The 24,237-nt window shown below is 46.4% G+C and overlaps 1 protein-coding gene and 6 non-coding genes across 7 annotated transcripts in view; 4 read left to right on the top strand and 3 right to left on the bottom strand.

Annotated features, from left to right (window-relative positions):
* The window catches only part of LOC137318345 (zinc finger protein 271-like), a 5,407-nt gene extending 3,045 nt beyond the window's left edge, over positions 1–2,362 (top strand). The window contains exon 2 of the mRNA XM_067981230.1: positions 1,009–2,362. Within this exon, the coding sequence (XP_067837331.1) occupies positions 1,009–2,290 (1,282 nt within the window). The 3' untranslated portion in view covers positions 2,291–2,362. The remainder of the gene's footprint in view (positions 1–1,008) is intronic.
* A 15,789-nt stretch (positions 2,363–18,151) lies between these two features.
* On the bottom strand, positions 18,152–18,223 carry trnaa-ugc (transfer RNA alanine (anticodon UGC)). The gene has a single exon. It is a non-coding gene; the product is annotated as a tRNA-Ala (tRNA).
* A 1,391-nt stretch (positions 18,224–19,614) lies between these two features.
* Positions 19,615–19,686, bottom strand: trnaa-ugc (transfer RNA alanine (anticodon UGC)). Its single transcript has one exon. It is a non-coding gene; the product is annotated as a tRNA-Ala (tRNA).
* A 472-nt stretch (positions 19,687–20,158) lies between these two features.
* Positions 20,159–20,230, bottom strand: trnaa-cgc (transfer RNA alanine (anticodon CGC)). Its single transcript has one exon. It is a non-coding gene; the product is annotated as a tRNA-Ala (tRNA).
* A 249-nt stretch (positions 20,231–20,479) lies between these two features.
* trnaa-cgc (transfer RNA alanine (anticodon CGC)) lies at positions 20,480–20,551 on the top strand. The gene has a single exon. It is a non-coding gene; the product is annotated as a tRNA-Ala (tRNA).
* Positions 20,552–21,012: 461 nt separating this feature from the next.
* Positions 21,013–21,084, top strand: trnaa-ugc (transfer RNA alanine (anticodon UGC)). The gene has a single exon. It is a non-coding gene; the product is annotated as a tRNA-Ala (tRNA).
* A 1,852-nt stretch (positions 21,085–22,936) lies between these two features.
* On the top strand, positions 22,937–23,008 carry trnaa-ugc (transfer RNA alanine (anticodon UGC)). Its single transcript has one exon. It is a non-coding gene; the product is annotated as a tRNA-Ala (tRNA).
* Positions 23,009–24,237: the final 1,229 nt, after the last annotated feature.

Raw genomic sequence — 24,237 nt, forward strand, 5'->3', positions numbered from 1 at the left:
GATTGATCAGGGAGTGTCTGTAAATGAAGGAGAAATGGTGACTGGTCAGTGTGTGTCTGTAAATGAAGGAGAAATGGTGACTGGTCAGTGGGTGTCTGTAAATGAAGGAGAAATGGTGACTGGTTAGGTAGCGTACATCACCAAAAGTGGGAGATATTACAGATGGACAGCTTACAGGCAGCTAGAGGGAGGGACACTGTGTTGAAAAGAGGACAAGAGCATAAACACCCAGCCAGAGACAGCACCTTCAGGGAAGGAGAGGGACGGGAACCAGTGAGTGTAGAACTGAACCCAGCCAGAGTCAGCACCTTCAGGGGAGGAGAGGGAGGGGAACCAGTGAGTGTAGAACTGAACCCAGCCAGAGTCAGCACCTTCAGGGGAGGAGAGGGAGGGGAACCAGTGAGTGTAGAACTGAACCCAGCCAGAGTCAGGACCTTCAGGGGAGGAGAGGGAGGGGAAAACTTAAATAGAAGGAAAAATGTTGGAGGTGGTGCGATGGGTTTGGATTTCAGCAGAGGGAGGAGGGTGAGTGCGTGGGACGGGGATTTACAGTCTGGGAGAATGAATGGGAAGAATGTTCCATAGAAACTAGAATTGCCTGTTCTGAATTTCTATCCTGTATTCCGTGTACTCACAGTGAAGTCTTTTGTAAACTCCTTTTACAGGGTATTACAAGGGGAGGATTTGAAGATGAGAAACTCAAATCAAATATCACATGGAGATCTGACAGTCACTCAATTCACCAGCACCTGAAGATCATCGGCCTTTGAATATAGAAGGAGTAATGTTTGTCTGTTCTGTCTGTGGGAAAATATTTCAAACATCAGTGTAACTGGAAAATCACCGAGACACATACACCCGAGTGAGAGTGTTCCAGTGTACTGACTGTGGAAAGAGCTTTAACCAGTTACACAGCCTGAAAACACATCAGACCATTCACAGCGGGGAGAAACCAAACACGTGTTCTGTGTGTGGACGAGGCTTCAACTAATCGTCCAAACTGGAGAGACATGAGGACACCCGCAGCACGGAGAAACCGTGGAAATGTGGGGACTGTGGGAAGGGATTCAGTTCCCCGTCCCGGCTGGAAACTCATCGACGCAGTCACACTGGGGAGAGGCCGTTCACCTGCTCCGTGTGTGAGAAAGGATTCATTCATTCATCCAATCTTCTGGCACATCAACTTGTTCACACTGATAAGAGACCTTTCAAATGTTCTAACTGTGAAAAGAGCTTTAAAAGTAAAAAGGATCCACTGGCACACCAACGGACTCACACTGGGGAGAGGCCGTTCATCTGCACTGAGTGTGGGAAGAGATTCACTCAGTCATCCCATCTGCTGATACACCAGCGAGTTCACACTGGGGAGAGGCCGTTCACCTGCTCTGTGTGTGGGACGGGTTTCACTCTGTCATCCGGCCTCATTGAACACCAACTTGTTCACACTGATAAGAGACCCTTTAAATGTTCTGACTGTGAGAAGAACTTTAAAAGAACAAGGGATCTGCTGAAACACCAGCGAGTTCACACGAGGGAGAGGCCGTTCACCTGCTCTGCGTGTGGGAAGGGATTCACTCAGTCATCCAACCTCATTGAACACCAACTTGTTCACACTGATAAGAGACCCTTTAAATGTTCTGACTGTGGGAAGAGCTTTAAAAGAATAAGGGATCTGCTGAGACACCAGCAAATTCACGCTGGAGAGGGTCCGTTCACCTGCACTGAGTGTGGGAAAAGTTTCACTCATTCGTCCGACCTGCTGAGACACCAGCGAGTTCACAATGGGGAGAGGCCGTTTACCTGCTCCGTGTGTGGGAAGGGATTCACTCGATCATCCCACCTGTTGAGTCACCAGCGAGTTCACACTGGGGAGAGGCCGTTCACCTGCTCCCTGTGTGGGAAGGGATTCACTCACTCATCCAACCTGATTGAACACCAACTTGTTCACACTGATAAGAGACTTTTTAAATGTTCCGACTGTGAGAAGAGCTTTAAAAGAAAAAAGGATCTGCTGACACACCAACGCATTCACACTGGGGAGAGGCCGTTCACCTGCTCCGTGTGTGGGAAAGGATTCATTCAGTTATCCAGCCTCATTGAACATCAACTTGTTCACACTGATAAGAGACCCCTGAAATGTTCTGTCTGTGAGAAGAGCTTTAAAAGAAAGTGGAATCTGCTGAGACACGAACGTAATCACACTGGGGAGAGGCCGTTCACCTGCTCTGTGTGTGGGAATGGATTCACTCAATCATCCCACCTGCTGAGTCACCAGCGAGTTCACATGTGATTACAGGGGTTGGATTCTGCTGTTATTGCTGCTGTTAATCACATCCAGGACTGAACCATGTTCATTCTGACAGTTGGGGTTTGTTTCTGATGTTAATAATCCATTTTTACTGTATTCTGTACAAGAGTCAAATAAATCAGCTTTCCTTTGAAGACAGTGTGTCCAGTGCTTGACATCTTGATGATAAGACAAGCTGATTGAGGATTATTATGAAGTGAGTCGAATCCATCTTAGAACTGAGTTCCTATACCTTTTAAAAGATGGATATACAAGACATCCAAGTCTGACAGGACTGATTGTCCCAGCACTGACTGTGTGTATGACAGGACTGAATGTCCCAGCACTGACTGTGTGTATGACAGGACTGGATGTCCATGCACTGACTGTGTGTATAACAGGACTGAGTGTACCAGCACTGACTGTGTGTATAACAGGACTGAGTGTACCAGCACTGATTGTGTGTATAACAGGACTGAGTGTACCAGCACTGACTGTGTGTATAACAGGACTGAGTGTACCAGCACTGACTGTGTGTATGACAGGACTGAGTGTACCAGCACTGACTGTGTGTATAACAGGACTGAGTGCACCAGCACTGACTGTGTGTATAACAGGACTGAGTGTCCCAGCACTGACAGTGTGTATAACAGGACTGAGTGTCCCAGCACTGACTGTGTTTATAACAGGACTGAGTGTCCCAGCAATGACTGTGCGTAGAGTGTACATGGGAGGAGATAAATGGGTGGGGTAGAATCCATGATAGGGTGGAGTGACATGGGGTTGTCGGAGGAGATTAAATCTGTTGGAGGAGGTTACAGAGATAGGGAGCGGGCGAGGACCATGGAAAGTTTTGAACACGAGGATGAGGATCTTAAAATGGGAGCCAATGTACGAACACACGAACAGAAACGTATGGTTCACTGCCCGGCAGACAGGTGGTGAAGACATTGATGTCCGCGGGGGAACAGTCAGGGTCACAGCAGCAGTCGAGTTCGCAGAATCCGCCAGTCAGGTCACAGGTAAAAATGGGAACGGCTGGAACAAGACACACAGTGAGATCTTACAACAGAACACGGACGGTCTTAAAGACCACTTCCCTCCCTTGTAACTGTTGCCACTGGCGGGAGGATCGGTAACCAGAGGACACAGATTGAAGGGAATTGGGAAAAGAGCCAGAGGGAGATGAGGAGAATGTTTTTAGGCAGCGAGTTGTTCTGATCTGGAATTCACTGCCTGAAAGGGCGGTGGGAGCAGATTCAATAATAACTTTCAAAAGGGAATCGGGTCAATCCTTGAAGGGGGGAAATTTGCGGGACTGTGGGGAAAGAGCAGGGGGGAGTGGGACTAATGGGATCGCTCTTTCACAGGGCCGGCACAGGCATGATGGGCCGAGCGGCCTCTTTCACAGGGCCGGCACAGGCATGATGGGCCGAGCGGCCTCTTTCACAGGGCCGGCACAGGCGCGATGGGCCGAGCGGCCTCTTTCACAGGGCCGGCACAGGCGCGATGGGCCGAGCGGCCTCTCTCTGTGCTGTTTGATTCTCGCTCACTTTTGGGCTCCGACCCACGGCCCGTTTGACGGGGAGGCGGGAGAGTGACTCCCCCCCGAGCCCAGCTCGACACCGGCCGCTGACAGAGTGGATACTCAGGAGGCCCCGAGTAACTTCCCCCGTCACCCCACCCTCCCCTCTCAGGCCACTGCCGGGTGCGGGCCCTCCCTCTGTCGGCCTCGCCCCCGCCCACAGCACCGCCCGCCCGCCGTCATCTTCCCGGCGCCGGCCTGTTGCTGAGGGAACGCGGCACAGGAACCGCGCGGCGCATGTGCGGCATCCCTCTGGCCCGATCGGCACATACGCCTCGTGACGTCAGCGCGCAAAGGTGAGTGACGCTTCAGAGTGTCACGTGGTGGAAGGTGTCAGCCCAGGAGACGGGGGGAGGAGAGAGCTGTCAATCAAAGGGCCCGGATTCAGCACTCACTGCGCACAGGGTTTGGAGAATTTGTTTAAAATGCAAAATGTGCAAGAATGAAATAAAATTAGAAATGTACCAAAAAGGGAAAAAAAACTGCAAATATAATAATCTGAATTTAAAACAGAAATGTCTAAACTCACATAAGGCTGATGGTCTGGGTCCTCCCGCCACTATTCGTCTTCTCGACCTGGGGCATAGGATGAGCAGAATGCTTGAATGTAACTTTTTTTAATGCAGATGTATGGAATGGACCAGCGAGGGAGGCTGTGGGGCCTGATTGTATCAGCAATTTCCAGAGAATTGGCGAAGTACCTGATTGTGGTACCTTGTGATACGACAGCCTCGAAATTTAAAATTATTTTGGGACATGTGCACTCGCTTTTTGTGATTGGTGTACCTGGACACTTAAACCCCTTTGCTCCTCTACAGTCCCTAGTTTCTCACCGTTAAGAAAATTCTCCTATTTCTCACTTGGTGCCAAGTGAATGTACAGAAGGCCGGTGTTTATGCTCTGCATGAGCCTCCTGTCACCCTTCTTCATCTAACACTAACAGCATATCTTTCTATTCTTTGGGATACGACAGGCTCGAAATTGGGATCTTCAATGTTGTTTTTGATACATGTGCACTAGATTTCCAATCTTCGCCATCCAATAATAACAGACTTTTACTGATTGGTGCACCTGGACACCAAAGCCGCTTTGCTCCTCGACAGTCCCGACAGATGCTCTTTGTATTACTCCCCGCATCTTTACAGTCTGGCAGTGTTTACTCTCTTCACTGTCCAATAACAACAGGGACGGCGAGATTTGAACTTTTTTTTGGATTTCAAAATATAGTTTATTTCATAAAAACAATGAATACACACAGATCAATGTAAATATTCCAGTTACAATTCAAAACAATCAATACAGATCGTGCACACTACGATTCTATTTTTACAATTCAACACACAGTATATATTTTCTCGGACATGATGTACAATACAAGGTGAAATAGCCTTACACAGTGGCCTTTCCCCCAGAGAGCCTTTGCCTAGGCCGCACCTCGCTTCAGTGTGTCCCACTGCTGTCGGGGGTGAACCCCTCTTCGACGACATGGTATAGTGATCCTGTCTCTGTGGATGGGGGTTATCACCTTTTACCCGAATACATGGATCCATTCGCCCACATTCATGTTAGTGTTTGGCAAACACTGTCTGATGTCATTCACACACCTGTAGAAGCTTGGGGTCAGAGACGTAGGGGGTAATTTCACCTTCACTGCTTGGGCGGTAAACTGACGGAGCAGAAATTAAAATCGGGCCGGTTCGTTAAGGGGGGGGAGGTGATCCGCTCCACCAGTTCAGCCCCCAGCGATGATGAAAATTTCCCTCCACGTGTTGTGAACCGGTGCAGTTTGAGACAATGGACCAGCTTTTGGGCATCGAAGATTGATATTAGGGCGTAGGTCAGGAAAGGTGTGGCCGATTTTATGCATTCCCGCCGGGAGGAAATGGGGTGGTAGAGGCGAGTAAATGGTGTCAGGCCACTTACCGCCCCTTTCACGCTGGCGTTCCTGCCTCCACCACCGTGGGTCGGGTCCTGAGAAGAGCGGCCGGAGCAACACCCACCTGTTTCCGGGTCAGACCACGTGTAATATGTAAATCAGTGTATTATGACCGACACGGGACACCATTTAATGTCAGTTACAAATGGGTGGAGGAGCCGCCCTTTCGATGGGCATTGAGTGGTCCAGAACACTGAGAAGTTTATTTTAACATATATTTTGTGTGGCGAGGAGGAGCAGGAGAGCTTTCCATTGGCCTGCTGCGGCCGTGAGAAATCTCCCGGCCCCTGATCGTCTCAGAAATGTATCAGGAGGTTTCCATAGAGATCTGTTTAACCAGGCCCAGCCTCATGTCCCATTAAACTCCCTGCAGTGAGTAAACATTGCTGAACAGCAGCTCAGAGAGGAAACGATATCCGGAACTCCCCACTGGAGTTTGAAATTACATTAATATTTTACCAGTTAGTAACGGTCCGGGTGTTGGTCCATTATTATTCTGTTCTGCTCAAAACAAATGTCCCAATGAACAGGACGCTGTCTGACCCTGACAGCTCACCTTCAGTCCATCCCACCGGGCAGCGTGTGTGATGGGAAATTCATTTTTTATTCATTTCAGGATTAAACATTTAATATTGAAATTGTATTATTTCCAGACTAATAACAGCAAACCATTTCATGTTAGAATCACATCTTGTATCATTTCACAACACCGCATTTGTCGGGTAAAATATAATTCCTGTCCGCTGTTTCCAAATTTATTTGAAGTATTGGATTGATATCAGTTACTTTAGTGAACTCATTGATGTCAATAGATACTAAAATCAGGCGTAGTGAATAACAGGCGGCCGATCAGCTACCGCCGACTTACACCACCGCCAAACCGGAAAATCCACTCTCATTGACTTTTTATGCAATTTCGGATGAAAAGTCTTGAGACGTTTCTATGATTTAACTAATGTAACAATTAGTTTCAGTGGGTATTTCACCCCGTTCTTCAGCTCCTCTCTGAATTTAGTCTGGGTCACAGCATAAATACACGTGTTGGTGCAGGAACTGAGAAGTTGAAGCATGAATCCGGCTGACTCAATGTCACTGACCGTATAGTACTGGGCGTTTTTTGTATGCAGAGAGATAACATAAAAAACGAATGTGCTCCATAACAATATAAAACTGCCTGATATACTGAAGAGTAAAATGATGGATTTCCTTCGGTTCTCCATCTCTGGATCCTTGTGATTCTCTCCATTGCTGCGGCCCCGGAGTCCCCTGCGGACTCTACTGGCCGCTAAAATGTGCCTGGCGGTGAGAACATTGAACAGCAAAATCAGAATGAATGGGAGACAAGGCATTAACACAAGATGAAACAAGTCAAACGCTGCCCATATGGGTGAAGTGAATAAGGTCGGTTTCACGACACAACCCCGGGGTACATTGTCCATTATATATTCCGGGTCAAATACAAAGTTCCAGGGAATGTTTAGTAAACAGCTCAGCGCACTCACCACCCCGATAACAACAGCCGCCGTTTTCTCGGTGCAATATTTAGTTTTCAGCTTCTGACAACAAATGGCCACAAATCGATCAAAGGTGAAAGCGACTGTGAACCAGACAGAGGCCGCTGTGGCTGAAAAAGTCATGGTGACAATAAGACGGCACACGGGGGTAATGGTCAAGAATGAAACTGGGAAATAAATCCTACCAATCACCCTCAATATCACATCAGTGATAACGACCAGGAGATCGGCCGCCGCCATTCCCACCAGGTAGCGAGTGATACATTTGGAGAGGCCGCACTTTCCTCGGGACAGGATCACAATCGCCACCAAGTTAACTGTAAGAGAGAGAAACGGAAGGAGAGAAATTACTGATCAGACCTGGAGACAAAGCAGCAGTTTGACAGGATCTGGGGTGAAATTTCCAGCTTTGTTGCTGCATCAAACGGTGGAAACTGATTCACTGACCTGGGCAGCGCTTTCGGGCAGAGAAATGTTTTTAAACACAATTATAAACAATGAATTGGGAAATTGATACAGAAAGTGAATAAAGTGAGCACCGGATCCACTCAAAGAGACGAGAGAGGGCGCAGAGCCGGTGGACAAGGGAGAAGGGGTTTTACGGACAGTGAATCCAATAGATTTAATCCGAATTTGGGCTCCAGATGGACGGGAAAGTGACTGAGAGCCTGGAAGGTGATGGGACAGGGGGAGGTACTGCTGGTTTGTTACTCTGGGTGAAGAGAGCCGACAGGGGCTGGCACAAGACGGGGAAGACTGACATCCATGGCGGTGAGTTTGAGGCTTCGGATCGGATTGGAAGAGGCTGTTGGAGTCCGAGCCAGTAAGTGAGATTCGGAGGGAGACAAGGAAAATGGCATAAGAACTGGAGGGGAGATAGGAGCACGTGGTTTGGAAAAGCGGATCAAATGAAAGAATGAATAAGATGCAGAGAATTCAATGAAGCGGGAGGAGAGGCTGGGATTCACCGGGAGAGACTGCAGTTGGAGGAAATCTAATCTACTCGTCCCAGTAACACAAGGCAATTAATGAATTCAAATTTTATTTTTTGTGGTTATTGGTTGCATAATATTTCCAAATAAATTCACTTTGCACATTCAATTAAAATTAAATTAAAATCCAATTATTAAATTAACCTCGTTCTTTGAAGCTGACACATGGCTTCTAGAATACAGCATCCTAATAATTCAATGCTATCAAGAAATCACTGATTTTATTCATAAAATACATTTCAGTTTTGTTTATTTATTCAGTCAGTAAACAAGTGAACGGAATATTCACATAAACAGACTGAGGACCTGATAGTGATAAACACACCCGGAGAGAGTACAATAAAACTCTCACAATCTGACAACATCATAATAACACCTTCAATTCACATTTCATTTTCATAATTGTACTGGATGTTTCAGTAATTCATTCCGGTGAATTATTCACATCGCTGTCGCTCTGTCTCTCTCCCCCTATGTCCCATTCTGTGTGTGTGTATCTCTCTCTCTCTCCCTCATTCTCCATGCGTCTCTCTCTGTCTCTCTCTATTCCTCTCGATTCTTCTCTCCCCCTTTCGTTTTCCATCTCATTCGCGTTCTCTAACGCCCATCTCCAGCTCTCCGCACTCTCTCTACTCTCTCTCTATGCCGCTTTTCACATCCGAGTAAATCCTAACATCCTGCGCCTGCTTTCTCTTCACCAGCCCCGTGTTCCAACGATCCTATTCTTAGTGTCAGTTTGTTAAATGGTGAAGTCTCTGTGAATGTTTCTTCAGACCATCCAAGTCGCCACCTGTTCACCTGCACTGTTCACTTCATCTACAATGTATGGAATAAACAGAATCGAATGCCTGTTCCAGACACACCTCACAATAATTGAAATTCCTTCTCCTGTAATTATAAAGTACAGCGTTAGATGGCGGCATTGTTCAATTAACAAAACACCAACATCACCGCTGCAACTTATCATCGACAGATAAATAGAAAGGCTCCTGATTCCAACAGATAAAGTTCAAACTGATACAACATAACTTCAAAACATTGCATTTTACAGTGAATTCATCCACAGTGAAGCAGAGAATGAGATGTGAAAGAATCAGCAGCAAACTCAGTTCAGCAGCCAGACTTCTGGAGCTGCGACAGACACACACATAACGAAATATTTCATAACAGTGAGAACCAATAAGTAGATTGAAATCCCAGTTAAACTGAACCATGTTATTGTGGAGGGAGGACATTGCGCTGCCTCCTTGTAACACTGAGACCGTGAGCTGTCTCATTATCAATCACTGAAAACACATTTATGGAAATATATTTCACAACATGAAACTGTTCCAGTTCCTGATGGTCTGATACCAGCTCTTAGCCCACACACCTGATTCCAATACATTCAGTACAGAGAATAATCCAGTAACAATGCCAGGATTGGATAAACAATGTTCACGGCAGAAATAATGCAATTGCGACAGGACCGAAGGATGGACCGTTATTCCACAATAAATTCAGTGCAGAGAATAATCCAGTAACAATGCCTGTGTTGGATATGTAAAGATCATAACAAATATAATTCAGCTGTTACAAGACTGAACGTTTTGAAGTTAAGGACATACCATTAATCAACAGTATATTGAGTACAAAGAAGAGTTCAGTAACAGTGCCAGGGTTGGAAATACAATGTTCATTACAGATATAATGCAGCTCGACAAGACCAAAAGAGCAGAGACTTTAATCAATCTATCATTCAACTGAAATAAGAGAACGGCTGGCTGTGTAAAATATGGTGGGAGAAAAAATAATTAACCAAGTACAGCAGCACAGTTAACACCGATTTACAATATTCACAGATGAGATAACGGCTTACCTGGAACTCCAATGGCTGCAAGAACAGGATAGTAAATGCGTTCAATCTGAAAAATTGCTGAATATCCCATTTCTGTGAGAAGCAGTGACTTCTGTTGAACTGAAAACCGCAGCTCCGGCAGGCACTCTGAACTGATACATTGCAACAAGCCCTGATTTATACAGAGGATGAATCTCCACTGACACGGTTATACCCTGGATCATTGCTATTACTTACAGTCGCCGAAACAAATACATTGCATCAGCAGCTTTGTCTCCAATGTAAATAATGACGTGGATATATCGCAAACATCTCAATGTCCAGAACATTATCTTAATGAGACCTCTCTCAGGAATAAAGTTAAAAGCTGTGCTCAGAAAGGACTGGTCCAACAACAATGAGCGGCTACATTTGCAGTTTTCATATAATTGTATTGATCATGTTCACTCCTGACGATTCATCTATAAATTTTACCGATTTCTCTGAATGTACACTGAATCCAGGGGCACAAACAGACCCGTTTCACTGTTCCTGCAGATTCTCGGTCAAAATATGAATTTTGTGTCTCTGGCACAGGGACAATTAAAGGGCACGTTGAGGATTGTAGCCGAGAAATTACAGTGGGTGATATTGGGGGTTGGACACTGAACGAGCTTTATTGCCATTCCTCTCTCCGTTATTTTACTGCAGATGTTTACCCGTTTATTTTACATTGGTTGACGGGTCCAGTACATTGGTCCGGTGTAAACCCGCTTCCCTCACCCGCCTTCATTCATTCATCACCCAATTGTCATTGAAACCCTCATCAATGCCTCTGTCCCCTCCAGACCCCATTCCTCCAGTTCACTCCTGACGGCCAGCCACCCTCCACCTTCCAACCAGCAGCAGGTCCTGCTCGGCCTCACTGACCCTCACTGACTCCTAGTTCCTGATCGCCCAATAGTTCACATTTTCATCCATGGCCCACCTCTCCCAATCTCCGCCCTCTCCTCAACACCTACAGGAAACCCACCCGTCACCTCCTCATTCATCGATCGTTGGCCTCTTTTGGTGGGACATCCCTCGCTTGTTTCCACTCACCTCTCTGATCATAGCCAGGAGAAGCTTCTCTTCCCACCCTATCACCGTTATATCTGATGTCTCTAAAGGTTCAATCCTTTGCTCCCTCCTCTTCCTCATCTACATGCTGCCCTTTGGTGACATTGTCCACAGACATGGACCAGTTTTCAGCTGGACTTCCAACTTCTTTGTGTTGTCAGAGCGACATTCTGTTTAGATGAGCCACGAATTCAGCCAGTAAAAAATTGGGAAGTCATGATCTTTGACCCCACAATCTCCACATCATTTCGACTGATTTCATCCATTCTCCTCTCTTTTTGATTGGAGAGTCCATCACTAATCATCCAAATCCTCAATTGCTTCCAGTCTCCTAAGCCTGTAGTTTATTTTTATTCTTTCATACACTTAAATCCACCGGGGCCTCACCCATCCCTATCTCTGTAACCTCATCCAGCCCCGCAGCCCCTGCCAAAGACTCTGCTCCTCCACCTGTGGCCGCTTGTGCACCCTCAGTCCATTTGCCCTACTTTTGACAGCCGTGCCTTCAGCCATATCCACGCTCCAGGATTCCCACTCTATGCCACTCTATCTCCCTCTCCACCTTTCAGGTTTCAGCCGTGGTTCACTGGCAGCAGTCTCGCTTCTGAGTTAGAAGGTTATGAGTTCAGTCACAGAGACTTGAACACATAATTCAGGCTGACATTGCAGTGCATCACTGAGGGAGCACTGGACTGTCGCAGGTGTTCACTTTCTTAGGACATGTTAAACGGAAAACCTATCTGCCCTCTCAAGTAGATGTAAAAGATTCCACAGAAGTATTGGAAAAAGAACAGGGGAGTTATCCTGCTTTCCTGGATAATATTTATCCCTTAACCAACATTACTAATCCCTTGCTTCATGATTTTGTTATCCCTCCTAATATCTCCTTCTTTGGCCGGGGGTCCATTTTTGTCCGATTATACTTCAGTAAATCGCCTTCGGATATTAATCTATGTTAAATCCGCTGTATAAATACAAGTAGTTATTGTTATATTTTACCATCCTCCACTCTCTTCATCTCACCATTGGCGGCCATTCCTTCAGACAACTAAATTCTACTTTCAAAAACCAACCTTATTCCCTCCGTCTGTCCATTTGCTTCTCTTCATTTTACACCCTCCTTACACCCACTCTTTGACCAAGGTTTTTTCACCAGTCCTCCTGATATCTTCTTATTCCTTTAGTGCCCGTTTTTACCCACCCCTCCGTGAAGCCCCCTGGGAATGTTTATCACATTAAAGGCGGTCTGTGAATGCGAGTTGTTGTTAACTTTCATTGGACTGTGTTCATTAGTTGTCCACTGAATGAACAAATGTAATTTCTGGGCTAATATTTTTGTACCAGAAAAAGATTTATATAATAGACGGACTTGTTGAGATAAATTAACATTGGCCATTACTTGTGGACACTGTATTGTTCGAACAACATAACTCGGTTTATCTACAACCATCGCATTGCAATAGAGGGCATTCTAGTGCATGGATATCGCTGAAGGCAGGGCTGTCAAAAATGGGACAAATGGACTGCGGAGGCAGCCTTTAGGGAGTCGTCTATGTATAATGAGACCAGTTACAGTGACCAGGGTGAAGGTTTATTAGTTATTTGCCTTTTCTCTCTTTGGTAAAACCTGGTTTACTTCTGGCTCGGGCTGATAGGAACATATAAACATAGAAAACAGGAGCAGGAGTAGGCCATTGGGCCCTTCGAGCCTGCTCCGCCATTCAATATGATCATGGCTGATCCTCTCTCTCAATACCATATACCCGCTCTCTCCCCATACCCCTTGATGCCTTTTGTGTCTAGAAATCTATCGAGCTCCTTCTTTAATATATTCAGTGACTTGGCCTCCACAGCCTTCTGTGGTAGAGAATTCTGCATGTTCACCAGCCTCTGAGTGAATAAATTTCTCCTCATCTCAGTCCTAAATGTCCTACCCCGTATCCTGAGACTGTGACCCCTCAGCCAGAGGAAACATCCTCCCTGCATTCAATCAGAACTTCATACCTTTCAATGAGATCCCCTCTCATTCTTCGAAACGCTCGTGAATACAGGCCTAGTTCACCAAATCTCTCCTCATGCGACGGTCCTGCCATCCCAGGAACCAGTCTGGTGAACCTTCTCTGCACTCCCTCTATGGCAAGTATATCCTTTCTTAGGTAAGGAAACCAAAACTGCACAGTATACTCCAGTTGTGGTCTCACCAAGGACGGGTAAAACTGCAGTAAGACATCCTCGCTCCTGTACTCAAATCCTCTTGCAATGAAGGCCAACATACCATTCGCCTTCCGAACTGCTTGCTGCACCTGCATGTTTGCTTTCAGTGACTGTTGTACAAGGACACCCATGTCCCTTTGTACATCAACATTTCCCAATTTATCATCATTTAAATAATACTGTGCCTTTCTATTTTTCTTTCTGCCACGTTATATTGCATCTGCCATGTATTTGCACATTCATTCAACTTGCCTACATCGCCTTGAAGCCTCTTTGCATCCTCCTCACAACTCACAATCCCACCAAGTTTTGTGTCGTCAGAAAACTTGGAAATATTACATTTGGTTTCCTCATCCAAATCATTGATATATATTGTGAATAGTTGGGGCCTAAGCACTGATCCCTGGGGTATCCCACTAGTCACCGCCTGCCACCCCGAAAAAGACCCATTTATTCATACGTTCCGTTTCAAAAGACGATTTATTCCTACTCTTTTAATATGATGCAGGTTTATGAGTGACTCTCTTTGGTTAAAGCCCGTAGATCCAGAGTACAGTTTGCAGTTTTGACGGCCATTATAGAAACTGCACTCAACCCATAGAAAGCACAATGTTGATTATCTCGAACGAGGCAACGGAAGGGAAGCTGTATGAGGGAAGACGTGAAATTCCGGGATTTTTTCTGTGGAAATGGAGGAGAGGAAACTTAAATTTCAAATCATGAAGTTGTTTGATAGAGTAATAGAGAATTACTGTATCCTCTGGTTGTGAGGATCAGTGATAGAGTAATAGAGAATTACTGTATCCTCTGGTTGCGAGGATCAGTGATAGAATAATAGAGAATTACTGTATCCTCTGGTATGTGGATCAGTGATGGAATAATAGAGAATTACTGTATCCTCTGATATGTGGATCAGTGATAGAGTAATCGGGAATTCCTGTATCCTCTGGTATAAGGATCAGTGATAGAGTAATAGAGAATTACTGTATCCTCTGGTTGTGAGGATCAGTGATAGAGTAATAGAGAATTACTGTATCTTCTGGTTGTGAGGATCAGTGATCGAGTAATAGAGAATTACTGTATCCTCTGGTTGTGAGGATCAGTGATCGAGTAATAGAGAATTACTGTATCTTCTGGTTGTGAGGATCAGTGATCGAGTAATAGAGAATTACTGTATCCTCTGGTTGTGAGGATCAGTGATATAGTAATAGAGAATTACTGTATCCTCTGGTTGTGAGGATCAGTGATAGAGAAATAGAGAATTACTGTATCTTCTGGTTGTGAGGATCAGTGATCGAGTAATAGAGAATTACTGTATCCTCTGGTTGTGAGGATCAGTGATATAGTAATAGAGAATTACTGTATCCTCTTGTTGTTAGTATCAGTGACAAGAGGTCAAGAATTCCAGCTCATCATGAAAGAGTTTAATTTTAAATTCTTCACGCAGAGATTTTTTGGAGCATGGAATATTTTACCATCGGGAATGGAATAACCAGAAAAGGTACAATAGCAATTTTTACCATTGTATCATTTAAGAGAAAATTGAATACATATTTGAAATTGATGAAGATAAAGGGCACTTGGGAGAAAGTTTGCCATTGCATACATTTTGAATTGCTTTAACCATGAACTGGCACTGACACGATGGGCCCCTGTTCTGTAATCCTCTAAGCTTCATGTTTCTCCTAGATTGTGATTTGTGACGTGCTTGAATGATCCTGGAGGCTGGTGTGCTGCCCCGTGTCTAACAATATGACGGTGTAACCCAGGGATGTAACAATAGTTCCCCCTTCTAATCTAAACTGGATATTCATGTTCCTGCACTGCCCAATGTCTAACAATATGACCGTGTAATTCAAGGATGTAACAATAGTTCCCCCTTCTAATCTAAACTGGATATTCATGTTCCTGCACTGCCCAATGTCTAACAATATGATCGTGTAATTCAAGGATGTAACAATAGTTCCCCTTATGATTGGAACTGGATATTCATGTTTCTGCACTGTCGAATATCTAACAATATGACAGTGTAAGCCAGGGCTGTAACAATAGTTCCCTCCTTATAATCTGAGCTGAACATTCATGTTTCTGCACTACCGAATACCTAACAACATGATAGTGTAGCCCATTAATGTAACAATAGTATCCCTTTATAATCTGAACAGGATATTCATGTTTCTGCACTCTCCAATACCTCACAATACTATAATGTAATCCACGAATGTAACAATAGTTCCGCTTTTAATCTGGCCTGAATATTCGTGTTTCTGCACTATCCAATATCTCACAACACGACAGTGTAACACAGGGATGTAACAATAGTTCTCCCTCTATTCTGGCCTGAATATTCGTGTTTCTGCACTATCCAATATCTCACAACACGACCGTGTCACCCAGGGATGTAATTATAGTTCCCCCGTGTAATCTGAACTACATAATCATATTCTGCACTGTCCACTTTCTAACAATACGACAGTCTAACGCAAGGATGCATCAACAGATTCCTTTTTAAACTGAACTGTACATTCGTGTTTCTGGACTGCCACATAACTAATAATAACACAGTATAACCCAGGGATGTGACAGTAATTCCCCATATAATCTGAACTGGATATTCGTGTTCTGCACTGCCCAATATCTAACTATGCGATAGTTTAACCCACGGATCTAACAGTAGTCACCCATAGGATTAAACGGACAGTGGCAGCGCGGATACAAAATTGACTAGGAGACAGAAAGCAGAGAGTAATGGTGAATGGTGTTTTTTCAGACTGGAAAAGAAGTATAGAGTGGTGTTCCCCAGGGGTCAGTATTAGGACCACTGCTCGATATGATATATATTAATGACCTGGACTTGGATATAGAGGGTATTATTTCAAAGTTTGCAGATGACACAAAACTCGCAAAAGTAGTAAATAATGTGGAGGATAGTAACAGTCTTCAGGAGGACATGGACAGACTGGCGAAATGGGAAATACATGGCAGATGAAATAGAGTCACAGAAGTGTGAAGTGAATCATTTTGGCAGGAAGAATGAGGAGAGGCGGCTCTTCTTTTCCCAGTGAGTAGTGAGCCTCTGCAATGCGTTGCTGGCTGATGTAGTGGGTGCTGACTCTCTGTCTGCCTTCTCCAGGGAACTGGACCGGTTTTTGGCTGGGGAAGAGGTCGCAACATATAAAACGTAAGAGGATTTACTATTCACGTGCTTCTGATCCATATGATCTCCTGGACTGATTTCGATCACTTGAGGGGTCGGGGAGGAATTTTCCAGTGTATTCTATTCCCTAAAGGCACAGGATTTTTTCTCAGGATCTTTGCCTCTTCCGGGAGATTCCATGGCTGCGGGCGGGGGGAGGGGGAGTAAGTGTCAGTAATGATGCTCCAGCCATCCCGAGTGAGGGGCAGGCTTGATGGGCCAGCTGGTCTTTTACTGCCCGTCATTTCCGTTTGTTCGTGTGCGTCCCCAGCTCGTCAAGGTATTTTCAATGAAGCGATCGTCACACAAACCCACTCCTGCGGCATGTCCTGCGTCTGTCTTTAGTGAAACGAGACTCAATATCTCTGCGTCTCACGTTATTCTCCTCTGAAGCTCAAGGGCTCGAAATATTCTTTCAGGCCTCTGCTATAATGTGCCTGAGAATTTCTAGTCCCGTCCAACCGTCCGCTCCGTGACTAGCTGGCTGTTGTCTGCTTGGAGCACAAGAGGAGATGATTTTAAGCCCAGTAAATCATTGGGTGGTCTTAAGACAGTGAACACCCAGTTCTTCGACCCTTGGTTATAGGTCTATTGGATTCGGGGTTGTAGCTCAGTGGTATAGCGCCTGCTTTGCGTGTATAAATTTCTGGGTTCAATATCTAACATCTCCACCATTTATTTTCACCAGAATGTCCAACAGAAAGACGAATCGTGCTTTCAGAGGGAAGCGAGTTCCAACTTCTGAGACAAACATTTAATTGTCCCGAAGCAGGACTTCATCTCACGGTCCCCTCAGCAGCTCAGCTCATAACAGCCGCCGACTGACCAGAATTCAAAAGGTAAAGTGTTTGGGCATGGAACCTGAGACCTCACACACGCGAAGCATGCGGTCATTCACTGAGCTCCATCACCAGATAATAACGACCTCTAACCAAGTGTAAAAGGACTGAGTGCCTCACTTTCCGAAGGAAACCCGAGGATTTAATGTGCTGAAAAGGTATGCGGACCTGATACAAGTATTTTAATTCCAGATTTTATTTAATTAATTAATGTTAAATTCCGCAGCTGCCGTGGCGGGATTCGAATTCATGACGCCACCTTATTCGTTCAGGTCTCTCGATTGCTAGTCCAGTAACCTAACCACTATACCACCGTACCCGGTGGGTGAATAGAAGAAACCAGGACTCCTCACTCAAAGAAATGAGAAAGGGAGTGTTGCGAAGAAAGTCTGGGAGAGAGGAGAGTCTCCTCGGGCTGTGCCGACCAGCATTTCTGTTTCAGGTCGCTGTTCTTCCAACTGCTCGCTGGACATTGCACCGTCACACATTCCGATCAGTCGGCGGCTGTTTTGAGCTGAGTTGCTGAGGAGACCGTGAGATGAAATCCTGCTCAGGGGCAATTTGATGCTTGTGGAGCCTCAGAGGTTGGAATTCGCGGCACACCAAAATCAAGCTTCGCCTTTCTGTGGGTAATTCTGGTGAGAAAATAGCTTTGGAGATGCTGGGGATTGAACCCAGGACCTCATACATGCAAAGCACGCACTCTACCACTGAGCTACATCCCCAGATAGGAGCACATTCCAACGAAGAGCTGATCTCCTTCATTTTATGAGACCACAAAGGGTTTTTTTTGGGCTTTAATTCATCTCCTTTTCTGCTCCAAACAGACAATTAAACATGAAGTTTGCGGACCTGATATAAATGTGGGTGAACGGAAGAAACCAGGCCTCGGCACTCAGAGCAATGAGAAAGGGGGCTGGGAGAGGGGGAGAGCCTCCTTTGGCTGTGCTGTCACCATCATTCCGATTTCAGGGCACATTTTTCGAACGCTCCCGTTATCAGTCACTTTGCTTACGGTTGGACGGGACTAGAAACCCTCAGGCACATTGTGGCAGAGTTCGGCAAGAATACGTCGAGTCCCCGAGCTTCAGAGGAGGGTAAGGTGAGACACAGACAGCATTGAGTATAATTTCACTACAGACGGATGCAGGACTTGCCCCTGGTGTGGTTTTGTGTTTAAAGATCACTTCACTGAAAACACCTTGACCAGCTGAGGTTACAGACGGACATGATGGTCAGGAAAAGACCAGTTGGTTCATCAATCCTGCCCCACATGCCTGGAGCATCGTGACCAGACACTTCCTACCGACACCACCCGCCCCTCCCAACGGAAACATGTAATCTCCTGGGAGCGGCGACAAACCAGAAACAAATCCAGCGCCAATAAGGAGGGGAAATTCTGGCAAATTCCTCCCCGAATCCCTCCGGCGATCGAATCGAGTTCAGTGGATCACACTGACCATGTGTAGGTTAACTTAAAACCACTCACCTTCGATATGATGCGATCTCTGCCTCAGTCAAGAACTGGTCAAGATCCATCCAGAAGGCAAAGAGAGAGTCAACACCCACCACACCAGCCTGCACTGCATTCCAGAGACTCAGTACTCTCTGGGAAAAGAAGAACCGCCGAACATCCAGACTATTCCTACCTCTGTGTAGTCTGAACGCCTGTCCGCTGCTCCTCCCCGATCTGTGAAACTGGGAATAATCTATTTCTTCACTCAGAGGGTGGTGAACGTGTCGAATTCTCCACCATAGGATACTGTGGAGGCCAAGTCACTGAATATATTTAAGAAAGACAGATTTGTACACACAGAAGGCAACAAAGCGTATGGAGAGAGAGCGGAAATGTGGTATTGAGATAGAGGATCAGCCATGATCATATATAATGGCGGAGCAGGCTCGAAGGGCCCAATGGCCGACTCGTGATCCTATTTTCTCTGTTATTATTACTGGGCCCGCTCTCCAGCCCCGGGATGGGAGCCATTTCAAAGGCGCGTGCGTGCTTCCATTGAATTTTATCGTGTGCAGAGGTGAAGAAACCCTTTCCTGTCCTTGTGTGTGAAGGTGAGGTGAGGACAAGAGGGTCTTTTCAAAATTCGAAACATAAAGCGTTTGGAGATGCCGGGGATTGAACCCGGGACCTCATACATGCAAAGCATGCGGTCTTCCACTGAGCTACATCCCCTACCCACAACTACTTTAAATTTAGAATAACAAAAGTGGGCTTCCCGCTCTGTCTCTCCCGGACAACGCGATGCCCAGTCGTCACACGTGCTCACAATGTTCAACCTTTGCTTCAGTTCACGGGGTTTCTGCTCCTCTTTACTTTGAACTTTCCAAAAACAATGTCAGCGGAAATAAAAAAAATATATAATTGCCACTACTCAGTGACGAGGTTCACATCCAAATTCTGAATCATAAAGTGAGATGGATGAATGACACAGCGTCAAACAAGAGCTGGGAATGCTCGCTCGACATTGCACTGTCACACATTCCAGTCAGTCGGCGGCTGCTATGAGCTGAGCTGCTGAGGGGACCGTGAGATGAAGTCCTGCTCCGGGATAATTTAATGCTTGTGGAGCCTCAAAAGTTGGAACTCGCTGCGCTTCGAAAGCGCGATTCGCCTTTCCGTGCGTAATTCTGATGAAAAATATTTTTGGAGATGCTGGGGATTGAACCCAGGACCTCATACATGCGAAGCATGCGCTCTACCACTGAGCTATATCCCCACACAAGAAATCAGTCTAACCAGGGAAAGAAGAGCTGATGCATTCCAGAGACTCACTACTCTCTGGGAAATGAAGATCCGACTAACATCCAGCCTATTCTTACCTCTGTGTCGTCTAAACGCCTGTCCCGTGCTCCGCCCCAATCTTTGAAACTGCAAATAATCTATCACGTTGCAGATCCACCTTGGACGGGCTCAGAAAATGAGAACGGTCAGTTCTTCTTTCCTTGGTTAGCTATTTATTGCATATGGGGATGTAGCTCAGTGGTAGAGCGCATGCTTCGCATGTATGAGGTCCTGGGTTCAATCCCCAGCATCTCCAAAAAATCTTTTTTCATCAGAATTACGCACGGAAAGGCGAATCGCGCTTTCTGAGCACAGCAAGTTCCAACTTCTGAGGCTCCACAATTGTCCCGTCGCAGGAATTCATCTCACGGTCCCCTCAGCAGCTCAGCTCACAGCAGCCGCCGACTGACCGGAATGTGTGACGGTGCAATGTCGAGCGAGCAGTCCCAGCTCTTGTTTGACACTGTGTTATTCATTCATCTCACTTTATGATTCAGAGGTTGGATGTCAGCCTCGTCACTGACTATTGGCAATTGTATTTTTTTAAATTCCGCTGACTTTTTTTTTGGAAGGTTCAAAGTAAAGAGGAGCAGAAACCCCGTGAACTGAAGCAGAGGTTGAACATGGTGAGCACGTGGAACGACAGGGCATCGCATTGTCCGGGAGAGACAGAGCGGAAAGCCCACTTTTACTCTAAAGTGGAGGGCTTGTGCCCGTGGGGATGTAGCTCAGTGGTAGAGCGCATGCTTTGCATGTATGAGGTCCCGGGTTCAATCCTCGGTATCTCCAAACACTTTATATTTCGAATTTTGAAAAGACCCTCTTGTCCTCACCTCACCTTCACACACAAGGACAGGAAAGGGTTTCTTCACCTCGAGAAAAACCGAACGCTCTGCACACGATAAAATTCAATGGAAGCACGCACGCGCCTTTGAAATGGCTCCCATTCCGGGGCTGGAGAGCGGGCCCAGTGATAAGAACAGAGAAAATAGGATCACGAGTCGGCCATTGGGCCCTCCGAGCCTGCTCCGCCGTGATATATGATCATGGCTGATCCTCTTTCTCAATACCACATTCCCGCTCTCTCTCCATACTCTTTGATGCCTTCTGTGTGTGGAAATCTGTCGTTCTGAAATATATTCAGTGACTTGGCCTCCACAGCCTTCTGTGGTCGAGAATTCCACAGGTTCACCACCCTCTGAGTGAAGAAATAGATTATTCCCAGTTTCACAGATCGGGGAGGAGCAGCGGACAGGCGTTCAGACTACACAGAGGTAGGAATAGTCTGGATGTGAGGCGGTTCTTCATTTCCCAGAGAGTACTGAGTCTCTGGAATGCATTGCCGGCTGGTGTGGTGGGTGCTGACTCTCTCTTTGCCTTCTGGATGGATCTGGACCCGTTCTTGACTGAGGCGGAGATCGCATCATATAGAAGGTGAGTGGTTTTACAGTTAACCCACGCATGATCAGTGTGATACACTGAACTCGATTCGATCGCCTGAGGGAGTCGGGGAGGAATTTCCCAGAATTTCCCCTCCTTATTGGCGCTGGATTTGTTTCTAGTTTGTCGCCGCGCCCAGGAGATTTCATGTTTCCGGTGGGTGGGGCGGGTGGTGTCGGTAGGAAGTGTCTGGTCACGATGCTCCAGGCATGTGGGGCAGGATTGATGAACCAACTGGTCTTTTCCTGACCATTATATCCGTTTGTAACCCCAGATCGTCAAGATGTTTTCAGTGAAGTGATCGTTAAACACAAAACCACACCTGGGGCAAGTCCTGCATCCGTCTATAGTGAAATTATCCTCAATGCTCTCTGTGCCTCACCTTACCCTCCTCTCAAGCTCAGGGACTCGAAATATTTTTGCCGGCCTCTACCACAATGTGCCTGAGCATTTCCAGTCCTGTCCAACCGTAAGCAAAGTGACTGATAACGGGAGCGTTCGAAAAATGTGCCCTGAAATCGGGAGGATGGTTACAGCACAGCCAAAGGAGACTCTCCCCCTCTCCCACCCTTTCTTCTCACGTGGCAGACCCACCTTGGGTGGTCTCATAAAATGAGAACAATCAGCTCTTCTTTCCCTGGTTAGACTGAATTTTCATTTGGGGATGTTGCTCAGTGGTGGAGCGTATGCTTCTGCATGTATGAGAAAGTGGGTTTAATCCCCAGCATCTCCAGCAACATTTTTCATCAGAAGTCCGCACGGTAAGGCGTATCGCGCTTTCTGAGCGCAGCGAGTTCCAACTTCTGAGGCTCCACAAGCATTAAATTGTCTCGGAGCAGGACTTCATCTCACGGTCCCCTCAGCAGCTCAGCTCACAGCAGCCGCCGACATGACTGGAATGTGTGACGGTGCAATGTCGAGCGAGTAGTCCCAGCTCTTGTTTGACGTTGTGTCATTCATCCATCTCACTTTATGATTCAGAGGTTGGATGTCAGCCTCGTCACTGACTATTGGCAATTGTATTTTTTTATTTCCGCTGACTTTTTTTTTGGAAAGTTCGAAGTAAAGAGGAGGAGAAACCCCGTGAACTGAAGCAGAGGTTGAACATTGTGAGCACGTGGAACGACTGGGCATCGCGTTGTCCGGGAGAGACAGAGCGGAAAGTCCACTTTTTATTCGAAAGTGGAGGGCTTTTTTGCGTGGGGATGTAGCTCAGTGGGAGAGCGCATGCTTTGCATGTATGAGGTCCCGGGTTCAATCCCCGGTATCTCCAAACGCTTTATATTTCGAATTTTGAAAAGACCCTCTTGTCCTCACCTCACCTTCACACAAGGACAGGAAAGGATTTCTTCACCTCGAGAAAAACCGAACGCTCTGCACACGATAAAATTCAATGGAAACCCGCACGCGCCTTTGAAATGGCTCCCATCCCGGGGCTGTAGAGCATGCCCAGGAATAATAACAGAGAAAATAGGATGACCATTCGGCCCTTCGAGCCTGCTCCGCCATTATATATGATCATGGCTGATCCTCCATCTCAATACCATATTCCCGCTCGCTCCCCATACCACTTGATGCCTTCTGTGTGTAGAAATCTCTTTCTTAAATATATTCAGTGACTTGGCCTCCACAGCCTTCTGTGGTCGAGAATTCCACAGGTTCACCACCCTCTGAGTGAAGAAATAGATTATTCCCCCTTTCACAGATCGGGGAGGAGCAGCGGACAGGCGTTCAGACTACACAGAGGTAGGAATATTCTGGATGTTGGGCGGTTCTTCTTTTCCCAGAGAGTACTGAGTCTCTGGAATGCATTGCCGGCTGGTGTGGTGGGTGCTGACTCTCTCTTTGCCTTCTGGATGGATCTGGACCAGTTCTTGACTGGTGCAGAGATCGCATCACATAGAAGGTGAGTGGTTTTACAGTTAAACTACACATGGTCAGTGTGATCCACTGAACTCGATTCGATCGCCTGAGAGATTCGGGGAGGAATTTCCCAGAATTTCCCCTCCTCATTGGCGCTGGATTTGTTACTAGTTTGTCGCCGCTCCCAGGAGATTACATGTTTCCGGTGGGAGGGGCGGGTGGTGTCGGTAGGAAGTGTCCGGTCACGATGCTCCAGGCATGCGGGGCAGGATTGATGAACCAACTGGTCTTTTCCTGACCATCAAGTCCGTCTGTAGCCCTAGACCGTCAAGGTGTTTTCAGTGAAGTGATCATTAAACACAAAACCACACCTGGGGCAAGTCCTGCATCCGTCTCCAGTGAAATTATCCTCAATGCTGTCTGTGCCTCACCTTACCCTCCTCTGAAGCTCAGGGACTCGAAATATTCTTGCCGGCCTCTGCCACAATGTGTCTGAGGATTTCTAGTCCCGTCCAACCGTAAGCAAAGTGACTGATAACGGGAGCGTTCGAAAAATGTGCATGAAATCGGGAGGATGGTGACAGCACATCCAAAGAGTCTCTCCCCCTCTCCCAGCCTTTCTTCTCAACGCCCCCATTC

This window comes from Heptranchias perlo, unplaced genomic scaffold, assembly GCF_035084215.1.
Source record: "Heptranchias perlo isolate sHepPer1 unplaced genomic scaffold, sHepPer1.hap1 HAP1_SCAFFOLD_70, whole genome shotgun sequence".
NCBI classification, from domain to species: Eukaryota; Metazoa; Chordata; class Chondrichthyes; order Hexanchiformes; family Hexanchidae; genus Heptranchias; species Heptranchias perlo.